Source organism: Antennarius striatus, chromosome 8 (genome assembly GCF_040054535.1).
Source record: "Antennarius striatus isolate MH-2024 chromosome 8, ASM4005453v1, whole genome shotgun sequence".
Lineage (NCBI taxonomy): Eukaryota > Metazoa > Chordata > Actinopteri > Lophiiformes > Antennariidae > Antennarius > Antennarius striatus.
In genome coordinates, this window is record NC_090783.1 from 24426048 (window position 1) to 24442742 (window position 16695).

Below are 16695 nucleotides of genomic sequence, written 5' to 3' on the forward strand. Positions count from 1 at the left end.
ACCCTCCTTCTGACATTGTTTTCATGGTTATGTCTGGATAAACGGGAAAACATAAAGACGTTCCTCAGCTGTAATATTTCTGGCTGTCGTCATTCTGGCTGACTGCTGATGAGGACGTAGACATGTGCGTGTTTCCAGTCTGGGTTGTAAAAGGTATTACCAACTGGTGGACGTTCATCTACACGTGGACCAGAGGCTCCGCTGTAGAGTCTCTTCCTGTTCCTGTTTGCCTTTTTAAGCCCAGATCTGACTGCTCACCTCCGCATTCATCTAACTTTGAATCCACGCCAACAAAGAAGTCTTTCTTTGGTTTAAACGTTTAAGGAAAAGCACATTTCACACAGCGGCCCTCACTGACGCACACTGAGCTGTCGGTTTCAGACAGGATGTTACTCCAATCACCAACATTTTCAAACCATAACCAAACGCGTCTGACGTCTGAAATGGAGGGAATGGGACTTTTCTACGAGTGGTTAGAATGAGGAAGTGCATCATCGTTTGTCTTGATGAGTCTGCCCCGGAGGAGAGAAGTCAACACACTGAAATGGACACTTAGTGCACATGAATGGATGTTGATGGTGCTGCTGAACGCAATGCTCCAGTCAGAATGACCTTAGTCACCTCCTTCAAACTCGTAGGAGATTCACACAAACCATCTGGGCAAAAAATGCATTTCAGCCACTTGATGATATTGATTTTTATTTACTGCTCAAGGATAGAATAACCGCCGGGGGCCTATAGTCAACCCATTACGTCTGCTTTTAGAAGACAGCACCAACAGAAGCTCACTCACACACATACACTCACACACACTCACACTCACACACACACACACACACACACTAACACACACAGACACACACACACAGACACTGATTTGAGGAACGGTTGCGATGTGAAGCTGTAACATGACATTTCTTTTTATGTCTGCATCATTTAACCGAAACTTTTTCTGTGCATTTCTTCTTTTGCTGAAATCTGAAGGTCGATGGTGAATCTTTATCTGACAAACCTGATTGGTTATCTCCTCTTTCATGTGTGATCCAGGCTGATCAATTACTCTGATTTCCTTTCAAACATTTAAAGGTTCTGTCCTGCTCAACCTGATGGAAAGAAATAAAACACTGACATCACACAAAAGAAGGAAAAGCTGCATCTTCATGAGGGAACCCAGGAGCCCCTGGTCTGGATTTGATCCAGGTTTGATGAAGGGGTCACATAGGGTTAGTCTAAGACGTACAGAAATGATTTCATTTAGGGGGTGTTTACTTGTTATGTTTGGACATAGAGATTAAAACTTAGTCCCCATCTGACAGAAAAGCTGTCCGGCGTTATCTTCAGTCACTCTTTGAAAGAATCTAATGGTCAATCAAGGCCCTTTCTTCTAGTCTCCACCTACATGTATGTAGAAGACACGCGTGTGATCCAAACACTGAACCCCCCCCCCCCTACAGAGCTCCTGTGTTGTTGCTGGTCCGATATGTTTGTTAGGAGACCCCCCATTGGAGCACCACAAACAACAACCCAATAGCCAAAGCACCCCGCTGCCGTTTTAGACACAGTATGGGGTGTGTGTGTGTGTGTGTGTGTGTGTGTGTGTGTGTGTGTGTGTGTGTGTGTGTGTGTGTGTGTGTGTGTGTGTGTGTGTGTGTGTGTGTGTGTGTGTGTGTGGAGGCAGTGAGATGAAGGTTAGCATACACGTCTCCGCCGCTCTCAGGTACACCTGACTGTATGTGAACACAGAACTGTAACTTGTGCATAAGGGTGCATAATTGTGCATATTTGTACACATTGCAGCGACACTGGCGCCAATGATTCATCGTCCTTCAGCAGCGGACGAGATTAGACTGTCGGCCAGCTCCATTGTGTTCCAATAACACCCTTGTCTCTCGCAGATAATTATCTGCATGGCTGCTCTGCTCTCGTCTGAACGCGAAAGACAAAGAGCAAGTTTGTAAAAGAGCCCCAAAACTTCGTTAAGGAGGAAAGAGGGGGGAGGAGAGAGTGACAGTCAGCAGGGCCGGCTTTCAGGGGAGGGGCCGCGGCGGAGACGACAGGCAAAACGGGAGGTCGGAGAAATGATGATGATGAGTGTGGATAGGCAGAGAGAATTGAATCTTTTAATCTCCTAAAGTGGGAAGAAAGCGACCCGAGGCATTTGTGATTGGATTCCCTTCCAGTCCACAAGTAGGTCAATGGAGCTAGCATTGCTCATTAGCAGGAGGGAGGATGAGGGAGAAGTTCTGCGTCGATGCGGCGAGCATCCGTCATTCGTCCTTTCCTCGGGAGAGGAGAGGAGATGGAGGTGAGAAGGATCCGACGGTCGACGCCTGTCTGGAAGCAGGAAGTAGTGGAACACCTGATGGTGTCTGCTCTTCCTGTTTGATGCAGGTTTGAATAATAATCGTACGTATTGAACCCAAAGGTCGTCCGATAACTACCAGGGCTGTGTGGAGACGTGTTTGTCTCTAAGGAAGTAAAGACGTGGGCTGGACCACCAGAGGTGGATTACCTTCACCTTCAAGGACCGTTTGCAGAACCACTATGGTGGTTAGTGGTGAACTGGTTAGTGGTTGGTTGGTTAGTGGTTAGTTGGTTATTAGTTAGTTGGTTAGTGGTTAGTTGGTTATTGGTTAGTTGGTTAGTGGTGAGTTGGTTAGTGGTTATTTGGTTAATGGTCGGTTGATTGGTTGGTTTGTTGGTTGATTGGTTGGTTAGTGGTGAGTTGGTTATTTGGTTAATGGTGAGTTGGTTGGTGGTTAGTTGGTTAGTGGTTAGTTGGTTATTGGTTGGTTAGTGGGTGTCATAGGTAGCTTTAGAAACTTTTGGGTGGGTTGAATTTGGTCATGTGACTTATGGTTAAGGGGTCAGGGTAGATCTGGTTGAACATGGTCATGTGACTTACGGTTAGGGGGCAGGGTAGATCTGGTTGAAGGTGGTCATGTGACTTATGGTTAAGGGGTCAGGGTAGATCTGTATGTTGGATGAAGTCAAACGGACTTGTAGGAAAACCTTGCAGTTGTTTTGCCCCACATCCAACAACTTGAGTCCTTCAAAATAAAAACAAATAACTTAAATAGACCTCATAAAAAAGACTCATAACATTAGTACATTAAAATAAGAGAACTTTAAACAGAAGATTCTAAACTAGAATATAGATTGGTAATGTAAGTAGCTCTAAACAGGCTGATTCAAACACAGGATTAATAGTTTTGTCGTCTGATTGATATTTTTGAGTTTATATTCACGTCATACTGTGTTGTTTTGTCGGTTTACTTCCTGTCTAGCTCCATCAACACCTCAGTGGCTCGTGTCCTCCCATTGGCCAGACTGGTGCTCGCTGTCTGTCATGTCTGCAGTGCTTCACAACCATGAGTCACGCTTTATATGTCAGAATGTTGGTGCACAATTCTCTGCCATGTGTGTTTTCAGCCTACCTCCTGCAACCATGGCAACAACATAAAAATCAGCATGCACAAATGTCCATCCTTCCTCTGGGGGCTGACCCCCTCCCCCCCAAAGAACCGCCCCAGTACTGAAGAAGAGAAGCTTCCCAAAAGTGTCTGGCCTTCCAAATTCACGCAAGATTGACAGGAAATAGCCACGGAACCGACTTCCTGTCTCAGCTGAAGGAAGGCGGAGCTTTAGATGAACATTTGACACCAGGTGAGAGAGCTATCCTAGCTGTATGCTAACTCACGTTAACCATCTGCCAGCGCTAGCTTCCTTTGTAACACACAGACAACAACTGCTCACAGGTGAAGCTGATGCGTCTCCATCAGACGTGCATCCGACCGGTGTCCCCTGGAACTTTGATGCATTCTGGGATACGCTCCAGTCCCCATCATTCACGCTCAAAAGTCTTCTCTGATACAAAGAGACGCACGGAACGTGAAATATTTTGGTAAGCGTGAAACCAGCCGAGATCCGTGACGTGTGTGAACACCAGTGGCGCTAACGCTTTGGAATTCACTACAGATTTGATATTTGAACATGATTCATGTGACTAACAGCACAATAAACCCCCCGCCAAGAGAAATACGAACTTTAGGGTCTCGCACTTTCAATTGCACTGAATGGGATTGACACACACACACACACACACACACACACACACACACACACACACACACACACACATTCAGACTACATCTTACACAGATATTGAGTACAAAGAGCGGTCTGGTGAAATGGAGCCCTGCTTTGGGCAGAGGCAGAAGACGGATGGATGGGAGTTAATGACTGTGTTGGGCGGTGTCTCTCTCCCTTTAATTTTCCCTCTCAGCCATCCACTCTCTGCGTCTCTTCATCTCCGTCTTCCCTTCCTTTCTTCTTTTCTCAGGTGAGTGATTGAGTTAGAATCTCTCCCGCTTCCATTCTTCCTCCTCGCCAGTCGGGATGTCACAGCATCTCCCGCATCCTTCACCATTTGGACCTGGAACAATTAAAGCGGCGCTGTGGGATGGATGGAGGCGAGGCGAGGGGAAGACAGACACAAACAGACACACAGGGAAATAAATAAAGAGGGAAAGAGACGAGAGAGAAGGAAAGAAAAAGCTCCTCTTCAACCATATCAGTGACAACAGGGCAATTTTTCTGACACCTCTGCAACTTCTCCCAATATTCCCCTAGTTATTATTCTTTATTACCTTAAAAGCCCCAGTTCTGACCTGAACACGCTCATCGTGAACACAATCTAACCTCGGCCTCACGGGAAAACTCACGTCGAGCATCATGGGGGTTTGTGGTCGCACCAGAAAGAGAGAAGCAATTAAACCGTTGAGATGGTGATTCGGATTAGCAGCGACCAATTAAATGTTAATGATAAAATGAATAATGAGCCCCACGCTTTCTCATTAGCAAACAGTTATTAATTGTGTACAAGGGCACCGGCAGCTCTGGCATGGAGGGAATGAGGGGGAAAAAGGAAGGGGAAAGTCGTCAACAGGAGCGGGAGGCCAATTGGACTAATTACTTCTGCTGGTTTACGGAGGAGCAGAACATGAGGCACGAGTCGGGGGGTCCAGACCGGGCAGGTGAGGCGTGGCGTCGGCCCGGGAGCATCAGAAACACTCTCATTTCCTGAAAACGACCCGGAATCGGAGACGGCGCCGATAACAAAAGCAGACTTCCCAAAAAACAGGATTTTAATAGAGGGTTCAGGCCTGTTCTTAGAAACACGCTCTGTTGTTTTTGGGTTTGTTTTTCTAGGGGTGGGGGGGAAAGAACCCCTTTATATATTTATTTAAGTAAACCGAGGAGCGGGCTCCAACGGAATAACCACAGCGCCCCCATGAGGCGCACGCCGGACCAGCCGACCGTCCAAAGGGATGCGCATCACTTTAGAGACCCGGAGCAGCGCTGGAGTAGATTAAGACGGAAAATTATTTATAAATTTCCCTTCAATTATTTATGGAGCAATTCCTCCAGTGTTTACTCAGGGGTTATTAAATATTATGCTGCTAAGCAACATAAAAGAGCCAATCGTCAGAGGACATCTGGATTCCAGCGCCAACAAAACTCACATTCTACAAGTAAAATTCAGAACGCAATTAAAGGAGCACAATTCTTCTTTATTCCACTCTCTTTTCTTTTATTTCTGTTTCTCGTTTCTGTTCAGCTTTTGCAGTCTCTGGTCAGATTCAGTTGTGTGTGTGTGTGTGTGTGTGTGTGTGTGTGTGTGTGTGTGTGTGTGTGTGTGTGTGTGTGTGTGTGTGTGTGTGTGTGTGTGTCTGAGTGCATACCCCTGTATGCAAGGTGAAGAGGTAATGGAATAACAGCTACTCAGCTAATCCAATGTGTCTCTCTGTCCTGATAGAGACACAGACCCGTCTGCCTCTCTAACAGCGCAGACAGACAGACAGACAGACAGACAGACACACAGACACACAGACAGACAGACAGACAGACAGACAGACACACAGACAGACACACAGACAGACAGACAGACAGACAGACACACAGACAGACAGACACACAGACAGACAGACAGACACACACACACACACACAGACAGACAGACAGACAGACAGACAGACAGACAGACAGACAGACAGACACACAGACAGACAGACAGACAGACAGACACACAGACAGACAGACAGACAGACAGACAGACACACAGACACACAGACAGACAGACAGACAGACAGACAGACACACAGACAGACAGACACACAGACAGACAGACAGACAGACAGACACACACACACACACACACACAGACCCGTCTGCGGCTCAGACCGTCATTAGATTGTCCTCTTAGCCCGGCGAGAGGAAATGGAGCCGTGGATTTGGTCCTTCTTGCCCCCACAACAAGCCTCCTAATATGTTTTGCTTGTGGGGGTGGGGGGGCAGATAGGAGGGGTACCTTCAGCCCAACAGTGGAGGAACACCCCCCCCCCCCCGGTATAAGGCAGTCCAAATCATCCTGGTTGTCACTGATAACATACACATACAGATACATGCCCACATATAGTTCAGTCACGCAAACACACACACACACACACACACACACACACACACACACACACACACACAAGGGTGCACCATGGGAAAAAAAACTGAGAGACATTTCACGTCAAAGTGAGACCAGTTGGTTGGTCCGTGTAGGAATTCTGTGTGTCTGTGTGTGTGTGTGTGTGTGTGTGTGTGTGTGTGTGTGTGTGTGTGTGTGTGTGTGTGTGTGTGTGTGTGTGTGTGTGTGTGTGTGTGTGTGCGTGTGTGTGTCCCTTTGCTTTGGGTGGCTCACTTTACCGAGAGAGAAAACACAGACCATAACTATCATCCTGCTCCACACACACACCTTCAAATCTGTCCTGCCTCACTTTACTATCTCACCTGAAGGTGTGTGTGTGTGTGTGTGTGTGTGTGTGTGTGTGTGTGTGTGTGTGTGTGTGTGTGTGTGTGTGTGTGTGTGTGTGAGGCCAGAGGGTGGAACACAAAGCAGAAAAGGCCAATAAGCTGGAAAAGAGGAAGCAGTGAAGGAAGTCAGTGTAAATAAAACGTGGTTGTAGCAGGAATACCCACACACACACACACACACACACACACACACACACACACACACACACACACACAGACACACACGTTCGTTTCGTTTCAGTGGAGCAACACTGCCCCCTAGTGAAGGCAGCTCCTCTCCACCTTGTTCCACCGGTGAGAGTGGGACACTCCGGGCCTGGGCGCCACCAGGAGAGCGTTCAGTTTGGTCACATGGTGTCCGGCTGGGGGCGGAGCCTCCATCTCTAAAACTGTGCAGCATGAATGGGTTAGCAGGAATGCTACGTGGGGGATGCTACGTCCAGCGAAGCGGAGGGTTTAATGAAGGGCCGTGAGGACGGAGAGCGACGCTCTTTGAGGACGGCGCTCGCTCTTCATCCTCCTCTTCCTCCTCTCACCGAACCAGTTTGTCTCCAGCCGGATAAACTTTTAATGACCTCACTGCTCTCTTAGAAAATAATGATGTTCAGGAGCGTGAGCCGCCGTGTTCCTCGCCCGACAACATTTTCAAACGGCGGTTTGAAGACGGGACTATAATCTGCAGGCCGTCACTCGCTTCCTGATTAGAGGTGGTGCAGCGTGTGAACCGACGGGACCAACACGGGCCGGTAAGAGAGACCTGCTGATGGTTAAAAATGAAAAAAGACCACGGAATCCTGGGCCAAGGGGACTTCTAACCCTAACCCTACAAAAATCATGTTTTTAGAGAAGAAATGTGAGTTCGGTGGTTCCTCTACTGACGAAACGCCTCAACGGGAAAATATTACCTCGAGTTACGAAATGTAAAAATACAGTATGGGCTGATACTCTCAGCTCCCACAGGTTCCTGAACTGATTCTCATAGCTGTCCTGCCATTGGCTGTTACCTAGCATCCTGGCATCCCATTGGCTAAGAGGGACCTCTGTGTGGAGCTAGATAGGTGTCTATGCAGCGTCCTCGTCATTCGGCCCTCGACCCATGAGGTGTTCTGATAGTTTTACGTAAATGTATAAACTTTTAGAGTATTCACTATGGACCCCAAGAAAGTGACGGAGAAAAGAGGAAAAGAAAAGACGAAGAAAAGAGTTTTTTTGTCCGTACAAACAAAGCAAGAGATGATAGAAAAGCCTGAAAAAGGGATGCGTTTGGTTGATCTCTCCAAAGAATATGGCCGTAATGCATCTACAATCACCACGTTATTAAAACTAAAGGAAGTTTAAGGAGTTCAAGGCGTCGCGTGGGTGGTTGGAGAAGTTCAGAAGGAGGACTGGAATTCACTCTGTTGTTCATGGTGGGGCAAGAGGGCATGAACCAAAGAGGGCAAAAAACAATGAGGACAGCAGTTAAAAGGTTAATGACCGTCATTTTTATTCTTTATTCTTTGTTTTTTACATTATGCACAACTCTCATTTAATTTAATCGTAACATGTATTTGTTACATGTTTTGATGCATTTTTATGCTTTATAAAACATTTACGTCTGAATTTTGGGGGGCTTGGAACATATTAGGGCGTTTGCATGGAAAACCCTTCTCTACTTACGACATTTTCTACTTACGAAATTTCTGCCAGAACCGATTAACTTTGTAAGTAGAGGTACCGCTGTAAACATTTATAATCATTGACAAGCAAAGGAGAATGAAATCAACCTCCTGCGACTCCAGACGTGTTCAAAACCCACCCAGCGCCGTTTGGATCCACACACAAATGGCGTTCGAGGCGTCCTGGCAGGGAGACAGAGGAAGTAGTTAAACAGAATAATAAAACCACAGCCTGATGACGGTGGCGACAGCCGCTATCTGTTGGGAGTGTGGGTGGGTTTGTGCCTGCAGCTAAATGAGGAGGAATGACAAGTCAGAATGGCACTTTTTCAGCGTTCCGTAGCATCGCTGCTGCTGCCAGCTCCACGAACGCAATCCAGTACCGGGATGAAAATGAAGCTCTGCGGTGATGATGTTTGCTTCAGGTGTGCTTCTCACACGTTTGTCCAGCCTTTAAAGTTCACTACTGGATTCTCTCCTTGTCTTCTTTTGTCTCAGACAATCCATCACCCTCTCCCAGCAATGTCTCCACCTGCTGATGGATGCTTTGTTCTCACACAGGTGAAGGAGGAACCTGTGGAGGAGATGATGAGGGGCGGGTCAGAGAGGTCAGGCAAAGAAAATGGGTTCAATATTACAAGACGGAGAAAGAAGAGAGATTTGGAAGCCCAGCAGGAGAAAAGAAGAAGAAACACACTCAATGACAGCCAGGTTACATTAAGTGGAACGGAGATGGAAAACGTTTGGATGGAGTGGGTGTTCAGAGAAGCGTGTGACCGTTCAGTCATCGCCCAGACGGATGGGTGTGATGAGTGACATGATGGGCGAGCCCATCGGGATGAGGTGAAGGAGCTGCATCAGCATCCAGGAGCCAGACGGCCCGCGGAACCCTGCCAGAACCCAACCGGACCGCAAGGAAAGAGCATTCAGAGGTAGGAAACGACTAGTCTGAGCCAAATCAGCGACCCCCACCCCCACCACCACATCGGTCACTGGGTCCGATCTGGAGAAAAATCTTGAACGGCAGAATTCATGTTACCTCCACAAAGTAGTGCATCCCTGGGATGCACTACTTTGATATTTATGCATCCCAAAAGTAATAACAGGATATACGGTAGAAGCGTACACAATTTTTTCAATTAAATTCAATTTCAATTTTTAATTTTTTTAATTAATAATTTAAAATTTAAATTTGAATTAAATTAATTTTAAAAATTTGGGATTGAGTTTTGCCAATAGTACAATGTGAAAAATAAACAAATTTTATGTTTTTATTAATAACACCATAACTTCGATTAAAAAGAAGAACAATTATGAATATTATAATTATATATTAGTCTTATTAAAACAGTTTTACGAATAAAATAAGATGTCTTTTTTTTTTTGAGAAACTGGTGTGAGTTCAAAACGTAACAGCGATTTCTGTGTTTGAAATTTAGGTGGAGATGGAGAACTTGTGAATTTCTTTGTTGAATGAAGTGCATTTAAAGCTCGCGTCACAGGGACACATGCTGTCTGACGATCGTACGTTCCTGTAAAAAAAATATGCGTCAAAGACGCAAAGAGGAGCGCAAACGAGAACACTAGATGGCGCTTTAAAGGTCGGCCTTTGGACAACAACTGGGCTTCATTGCAAAAAAGAACTTGGATTCATCGGTGTTGGGATTTGTCGACACGGAGCTCCAACTTTTCTCACCTTTGTTTTATACATTCCCAACCGAACAAGGTTGTGTGGAATTAAAACACCTCAATCTAATTCACACTGGAACACAGATGGTCTTCACCGCTGGGGCTCTGGCTAGTTTCTGGATGCGTGGGCAAATGATTTAATCTGCATGTATAGACCGCTGTGCTATAGTGGGATCTATACGTCACGCACAGACGTGATCAGATGCACGTTTTTGCTCCAGGGCCCCTGAAAGCAAAATAAAGCTGTACAATAAGGTCTGTATATTAGTTTGTCAGGGCATGAATAAATAATTAAAGCCGTTATAATAAAATCATACAGATGTTTTTACATACACAACTTAAACCAGTTGTCTGATGTAACATAAATCTTACATTAAATCTCATTATATTGCCAAAAACATTCAATGACAAAATAAAAATCACATCGCCACTGAAAGAAAACACCGCAAGAGGCCTCATTAGGGAGGATCTGAACCGACGATGTGCCGCTCTGGACCACAGCCAAAGGCTTTCAGAGGAAAAGCATCTGATAATTAAATCAGACGTGTTTTTCTTAGTAAACTAGCTGAGTGGGAATAACTGAGTTTAAACGCTGCTTCCAGAATGAAACGTCAGTTTTTCTGTTGTCCAGAATATATGTTGTGTCTCTGATACCTGGAAAAGATCATGAGAGGTTGGGAGGCCAGCTAGGATCCCTGTGGACCGTGACCTACACGGGCCAGACGAGCCAGACGCGGTCATTGACTCAGATTATGACTCCACAACCCGTTGTACGAGGCCACGATGTCAGTTTGAAGATTTGAAGACATTTGCCGGTTCTTACGCTTTGATTATTTCCTTTTAATTAACTGTATTGATACCCGCAGGAAAATTGGTAGTCCACTCTACACAGACTAGTTAGTAGTTGCGTGTAGGCCCGTAACACACACACAAAGGGCCTGTGGGCATGCAGGTGAGGGGGCGGTAAAGTGACAGACAGCTCCTTTATGCGCCTCCAATGAGCAACTAATAAAGGGGACGGCGCCTTGCTCAAGGGCGCCTCAGCAATGCTCAGGAGGTGAACTGACACCTCACACTGTCAGTTCCCACTCCAAAATTTTGGGTCTTGAGCCACCGATCCCCCAGTCCCCAGTCCAAGACGTAGTGGACTGAGTTACTGCTCCCCCAATCCTTTTTCATTTTCATGACCAGTGGACCAGGGCGACCGACTGAACACAGACCACATGATAGCTTTGCGCCACATGTGGGACCTGTTCCTGGTCAACTGCAGGTACAAAGTCATCCCCAGTGATTGTGTGACGGTGGATGAACAACTTGGAGAAAACGTTGTCCTTCAGTTGTGCAGTGGATTCAGACACACAGGTCACAACATCACCACGGACAACTTCTTCACCAGCGTCCCTCCTGCAGAACATCTCCTGGAGGAGGGTCAGACTATTGTGGGAACTTTGTGACAGAACGAGTCAGACATTCCTCCCGTCATGAAGGCTCCCAGGTCCAGAGAGGTCCACAGCACCGAATGCACCACAGCAGGACGGGGGATGAAACCAGCCCAAAGAAAAAGCCAGAAGCGATCCTCCTCTACAATCAGACCACAGGAGGAGTGGAGGTGATGGACCAGATGGTTGGAAACGACACCTGTCCACACCAGACCCAGAGATGGCCCAAGGTGCTCTGGTAGAACATGACTGACCTCTGAATGCCTGAACACCTTTCAGGGCTCAGCACCTTGAGGGTCACGCAGGTATCTCCCCAGGAAGAAGACAATTCCTCTTGGAGCTCTCAATGGAACTTGTAACAACTCACATTTTTATTGGGGTCATTTTGGGGGGGTAGTGGTACAAAAACTGCCAATTCTTAAAATTAAGAAATTAAAATTCATTGTTAAAATGCAAATGGCCTCATGTCACCAACATGTTTCATGAACAACGTCTGGAATACGAACACGTGACTACTCTTTGTCTTACAGAGGTTAACAACCAGAATAACAACCGATCTATTGCCAAAATGCATCCTTTGTAGTTGGGGTTATTTTTGAGCCCACGTGTGAACAGTGGGGGTATAACTCGTGCATCGAACGGTTAACGTATGAAGGCAGCTGATTGGTCGCCGGTCACTTCTTCTTGGGTCCTTTGCCTTTGGTGCTGCCGGCGGCTCCCTGCTGGACCTGCTGCATCAGCGACTGGTAACCGGCCACACCGCCTGGAAACAAAGGAGACGCCATGACGACCGGACGGAGGGGGACATCTCTGCCTCAAAGAGAGCCAGTGGCGAGTGGGCGGGGCCTCACCCATTTGTTGCAGGGCGCGGGGGTCCATCATTTTGAGCCCCTGGTTGAGTTTGGCCATCTGAGACGGGTTCACGCCCTTCGACATGTCTCCTCCTGAAAGGCACCAGACAGGTCACACCTCCTCACATCCGCCCTACAGCAAGCTCCGCCCCCAACCCAAACCACACCCCCTTACCCTTAAAGACTCCCTTGGTGCCCCCCATCTTCTTGTACGCCTTGGCGTACCTGTTGTACGTCGCCAGCAGCTCATGGACGTCTGCCATCTCCGAGCCCGACCCCCGAGCCACCCTCTGGATCCGGCCGGGCTGCTTGTTGAACAGCTTGGCTCCTTCTTCACTGTCCAGCTCTGGAGACCAGGAGGAGACACGGACCAATGAGGAGCAGCGAAGAGGAAGAGGAGACACGGACCAATGAGGAGCAGCGAAGAGGAAGAGGAGACACGGACCAATGAGGAGCAGCGAAGAGGAAGAGGAGACACGGACCAATCAGGAGCAGCGAAGAAGAAGAGGAGACACGGACCAATGAGGAGCAGCGAAGAAGAAGAGGAGACACGGACCAATGAGGAGCAGCGAAGAGGAAGAAGAGACACGGACCAATGAGGAGCAGCGAAGAGGAAGAGGAGACACGGACCAATGAGGAGCAGCGAAGAAGAAGTGTGTGTGTGTGTGTGTGTGTGTGTGTGTGTGTGTGTGTGTGTGTGTGTGTGTGTGTGTGTGTGTGTGTGTGTTACCGTGGTTGTTCATGCTGTCCATCATGACGAGCATTCTCTTTATTTTCTTCTGACAATCCTCTTCATTCATGCCATCTGGACCGAACCCTGGAATCATCCCCTGAACGCATCGCAGACACACAAATGCATCACGGCTATGAGTAACACACACACACACACACACACACACACACACACACACACACACACACGTGTGACAGCGATGAAGAAGTCATGTGACCCGGGTGTTTACCAGGATGTGTGTGACCGATCCCATACTCCTGAAGGACTGGAACTGCTCGTACATGTCTCTCAACGTGAACGAACCTGGAGGTCACAGGTCACAGGTCAGTGCTCTTACCCACAATGCACTGCATGTTCACTGACAGCGGCGTCCAGCTTCAGGGTCTCACCTTTCTTCAGGGTGTCGGCCAGCTTCAGCTCGTTCGCCGTGTCGACCAAAGCCTCGATGTCGCCCATTCCTGATGGTGACGAGAGAAGTTACGACAGGTTTCCACGGAAACGCCTCAGACCACGCCCAGTTGCCCCAGACGTCCCCGACCACAAAGACGTTACCGAGCAGTTTGTTGATGAACGGCTTGGTTTTGAAGGGCTCCAGGTCGCCCAGGTGTTCTCCGGTTCCGATGAAGATGACGGGACTCCTGTTGGCGGCCACACTGACGGGAAGCATCGAATGACATCACTCAACGAGAACGGCGAGCGGTCAACGACCAAACGTCAACACAACGCCGACACGGGAGAAAGGGCGGCGGCCTTACGCGCTCAGAGCTCCTCCTCCTTTGGCGTGGCCGTCCAGTTTGGTGATGATCACCGACGCCACGTCCACTTTGTCTTTAAAGGCTTTGACTTGGGACTCGCAGGCCTGGCCGATGGACGCGTCCATCACGTAAACGATGTTGTCTGGTTTCTATGGAAACAGTCGCAGGTCAACGCGACACCTTCCTCTCTGGAGGCGGTGCGTTCAGGGACTCACCACGGCGGAGGACAGCTGCAGCATCTCCTCGAACAGCGCCTCCTCCTGTTTGTGTCGGCCGCTCGTGTCCACGACGATGATCTCGAACTTCTCCGCCTTGAACTTGTCCACGCCCTCTGTGGCGATCACCACCGGGTCCATCTCCGTGTCACTGAACACAACGCCAAAGAGCGACCGTGACACCACGGCCAGGGCCACGCCCCTCCAGCCATCCAGGTAGAACTCACCTGCCGTAGAACGGGATTCTGGCTTTGGTGGCGTTCTGTTTCAGCTGGTCGAAGGCGCCTGAGAGACGAGAGGAGGGGCGTCAGAGACCACAGGAAGGAGGTCAGGGGTCAGACTCTGAGGCCCCAGGAGAAGACGGGAGGAAAACACCTGACGCAGACCAGGTGAGACGGGCGTGACGGGTCGTAGGTGTGTGAGGTGTGTGTGTGTGTGTGTGTGTGTGTGTGTGTGTGTGTGTGTGTGTGTGTGTGTGTGTGTGTGTGAAGTGTCACAGGTGTGTGTGAGGTGTCACAGGTGTGTGTGACATGTCACAGGTGTGTGTGACGTGTCACAGGTGTGTGTGACGTGTCACAGGTGTGTGTGACTTGTCACAGGTGTGTGTGAGGTGTCACAGGTGTGTGTGACATGTCACAGGTGTGTGTGACGTGTCACAGGTGTGTGTGAGGTGTCACAGGTGTGTGTGTGAGGTGTTGATTACCGGCTCTGAAGGTGTCGGCACAGACCAAGCAGGCCTTCCAGCCTTTCTTCTGGTAGTAGTAAGCAAGCTACAAAAAAAAGAAGTCAAACCAGCAGGGGGCGCTCTGCGTCACAATACAACACAATGTAAATGAAGGCAGGAGGCGGGGCCATGCCTCTGGTGTGTGACCTCACCTTGGAGCAGGTGGTGGTTTTCCCGCTGCCCTGGAGACCAACAAACATGATGACATTGGTCTTTCTTTTGGTGGGGGTCCAGATCCTGACTCCGGGGTCCAGCAGCTGTTAAATACACAGTATATTTTGGGGGGGGGTAAATATTTATCCAATGTAAATTCTAGAAAACTGCCCCTCCAGGTGTGACAACCCCACCTGCATGAGCTCGTTAAAAACGGCCTGCTGGATCATCTTCCTCTTGTTCATACCTGAAGCCATCCCCTCCAGATCTATGGCAGACCTGCAGGGACAAAAAGCACACGGTTCAGCTGCTGGACCGGGTCGGGTTCCATCCCGGATCCGGACTCGGGTGATCTCCACTCACGTGAGGTTGTCTCTGAGCTGCTTCACCAGTTTGACGTTGACGTCGGCCTGTAGAAGAGCACCGCTCACGTCCTTCAACATGGCGTTTAACACCTGGAGCACAAACACATTTTACTCCTCATCAAAGTCAACCTCGCTCATCGCTCGTCACGTGACCTCCGTGTGTCCGTTACCTCTCCATTGACGATGGTGGCTTCGTTGAGTGACTTCAGCGCTGAGGTGAGCTTCCTCCCCAAGTCGGCTAACACCATGATGGAAGTCTAAACTGATCGTGAAGGAAACATACGAACCGATGATCGTTTACACACATTTTGTCACAAAGTAACGACCATTTAATAAAACATTTGCTGTTAACGGATTGTCTCGGATTTAGAGCGGATTTAGAGCGGAAGCTAATATTCCACACGTAGAGGAGAAGACCAGATGACTGGACAACTACAGCTAATGTGATCAGGGAGACAGGTAGGAGAGTACTTGGTGTGTCATCTGGAAGGAAAGTAGATAAGGAGACTTGGTGGTGGAATGAGGAGGTACAGGAGTGTATACAGAGAAAGAGGTTAGCTAAGAGGAAGTGGGACACTGAGAGGACTGAGGAGAGTAGACAGGAGTACAGGGAGATGCAGCGTAAGGTGAAGGTAGAGGTAGCAAAGGCCAAACAAGAAGCTTATGATGACTTGTATGCTAGGTTGGACAGTAAGGAGGGAGAGACTGATCTATACCGGTTGGCAAGACAGAGAGACAGAGATGGGAAGGACGTGCAGCAGGTTAGGGTGATTAAGGATAGGGATGGAAGTCTATTGACAGGTGCCAGTAGTGTGATGGGAAGATGGAAAGAGTACTTTGAAGAGTTGATGAACGTGGAAAATGAGAGAGAACAAAGACTAGAAGAGGTGACTGTTGTGGACCAGGAAGTAGCAAAGATTAGTCAGGATGAAGTGAGGAGGGCATTGAAGAGGATGAAGAGTGGAAAGGCAGTCGGTCCTGATGATATACCTGTAGAGGTATGGAAGTGTCTAGGAGAGGTGGCAGTAGAGTTTCTGACTGGGTTGTTCAACAGGATCTTAGATAGTGAGAAGATGCCTGAGGAATGGAGGAGAAGTGTGCTGGTGCCCATTTTTAAGAACAAGGGAGATGTGCAGAGTTGTGGCAACTACAGAGGAATAAAGCTGATGAGCCATACAATGAAGTTATGGGAGAGAGTAGTGGAAGCTAGACTAAGGGCAGAAGTGAACATTTGTGAGCAGCAGTATGG

General features: G+C 48.3%; 1 protein-coding gene across 1 annotated transcript; it reads right to left on the bottom strand.

The window, feature by feature from the left end:
• Positions 1–12202: 12202 nt before the first annotated feature.
• Positions 12203–16353, bottom strand: LOC137600088 (signal recognition particle subunit SRP54-like). Its single transcript, XM_068321478.1, has 15 exons — positions 15617–16353; positions 15445–15536; positions 15276–15360; positions 15081–15185; positions 14908–14974; positions 14432–14489; positions 14205–14355; positions 13990–14138; positions 13787–13887; positions 13624–13692; positions 13464–13537; positions 13232–13331; positions 12677–12847; positions 12502–12594; positions 12203–12413 (listed from the first exon to the last, which is right to left on the bottom strand). Exons 1-15 carry the CDS (start codon positions 15692–15694, stop codon positions 12325–12327), a joined length of 1482 nt encoding a protein of 493 aa, XP_068177579.1. The 5' UTR covers positions 15695–16353; the 3' UTR covers positions 12203–12324.
• Positions 16354–16695: the final 342 nt, after the last annotated feature.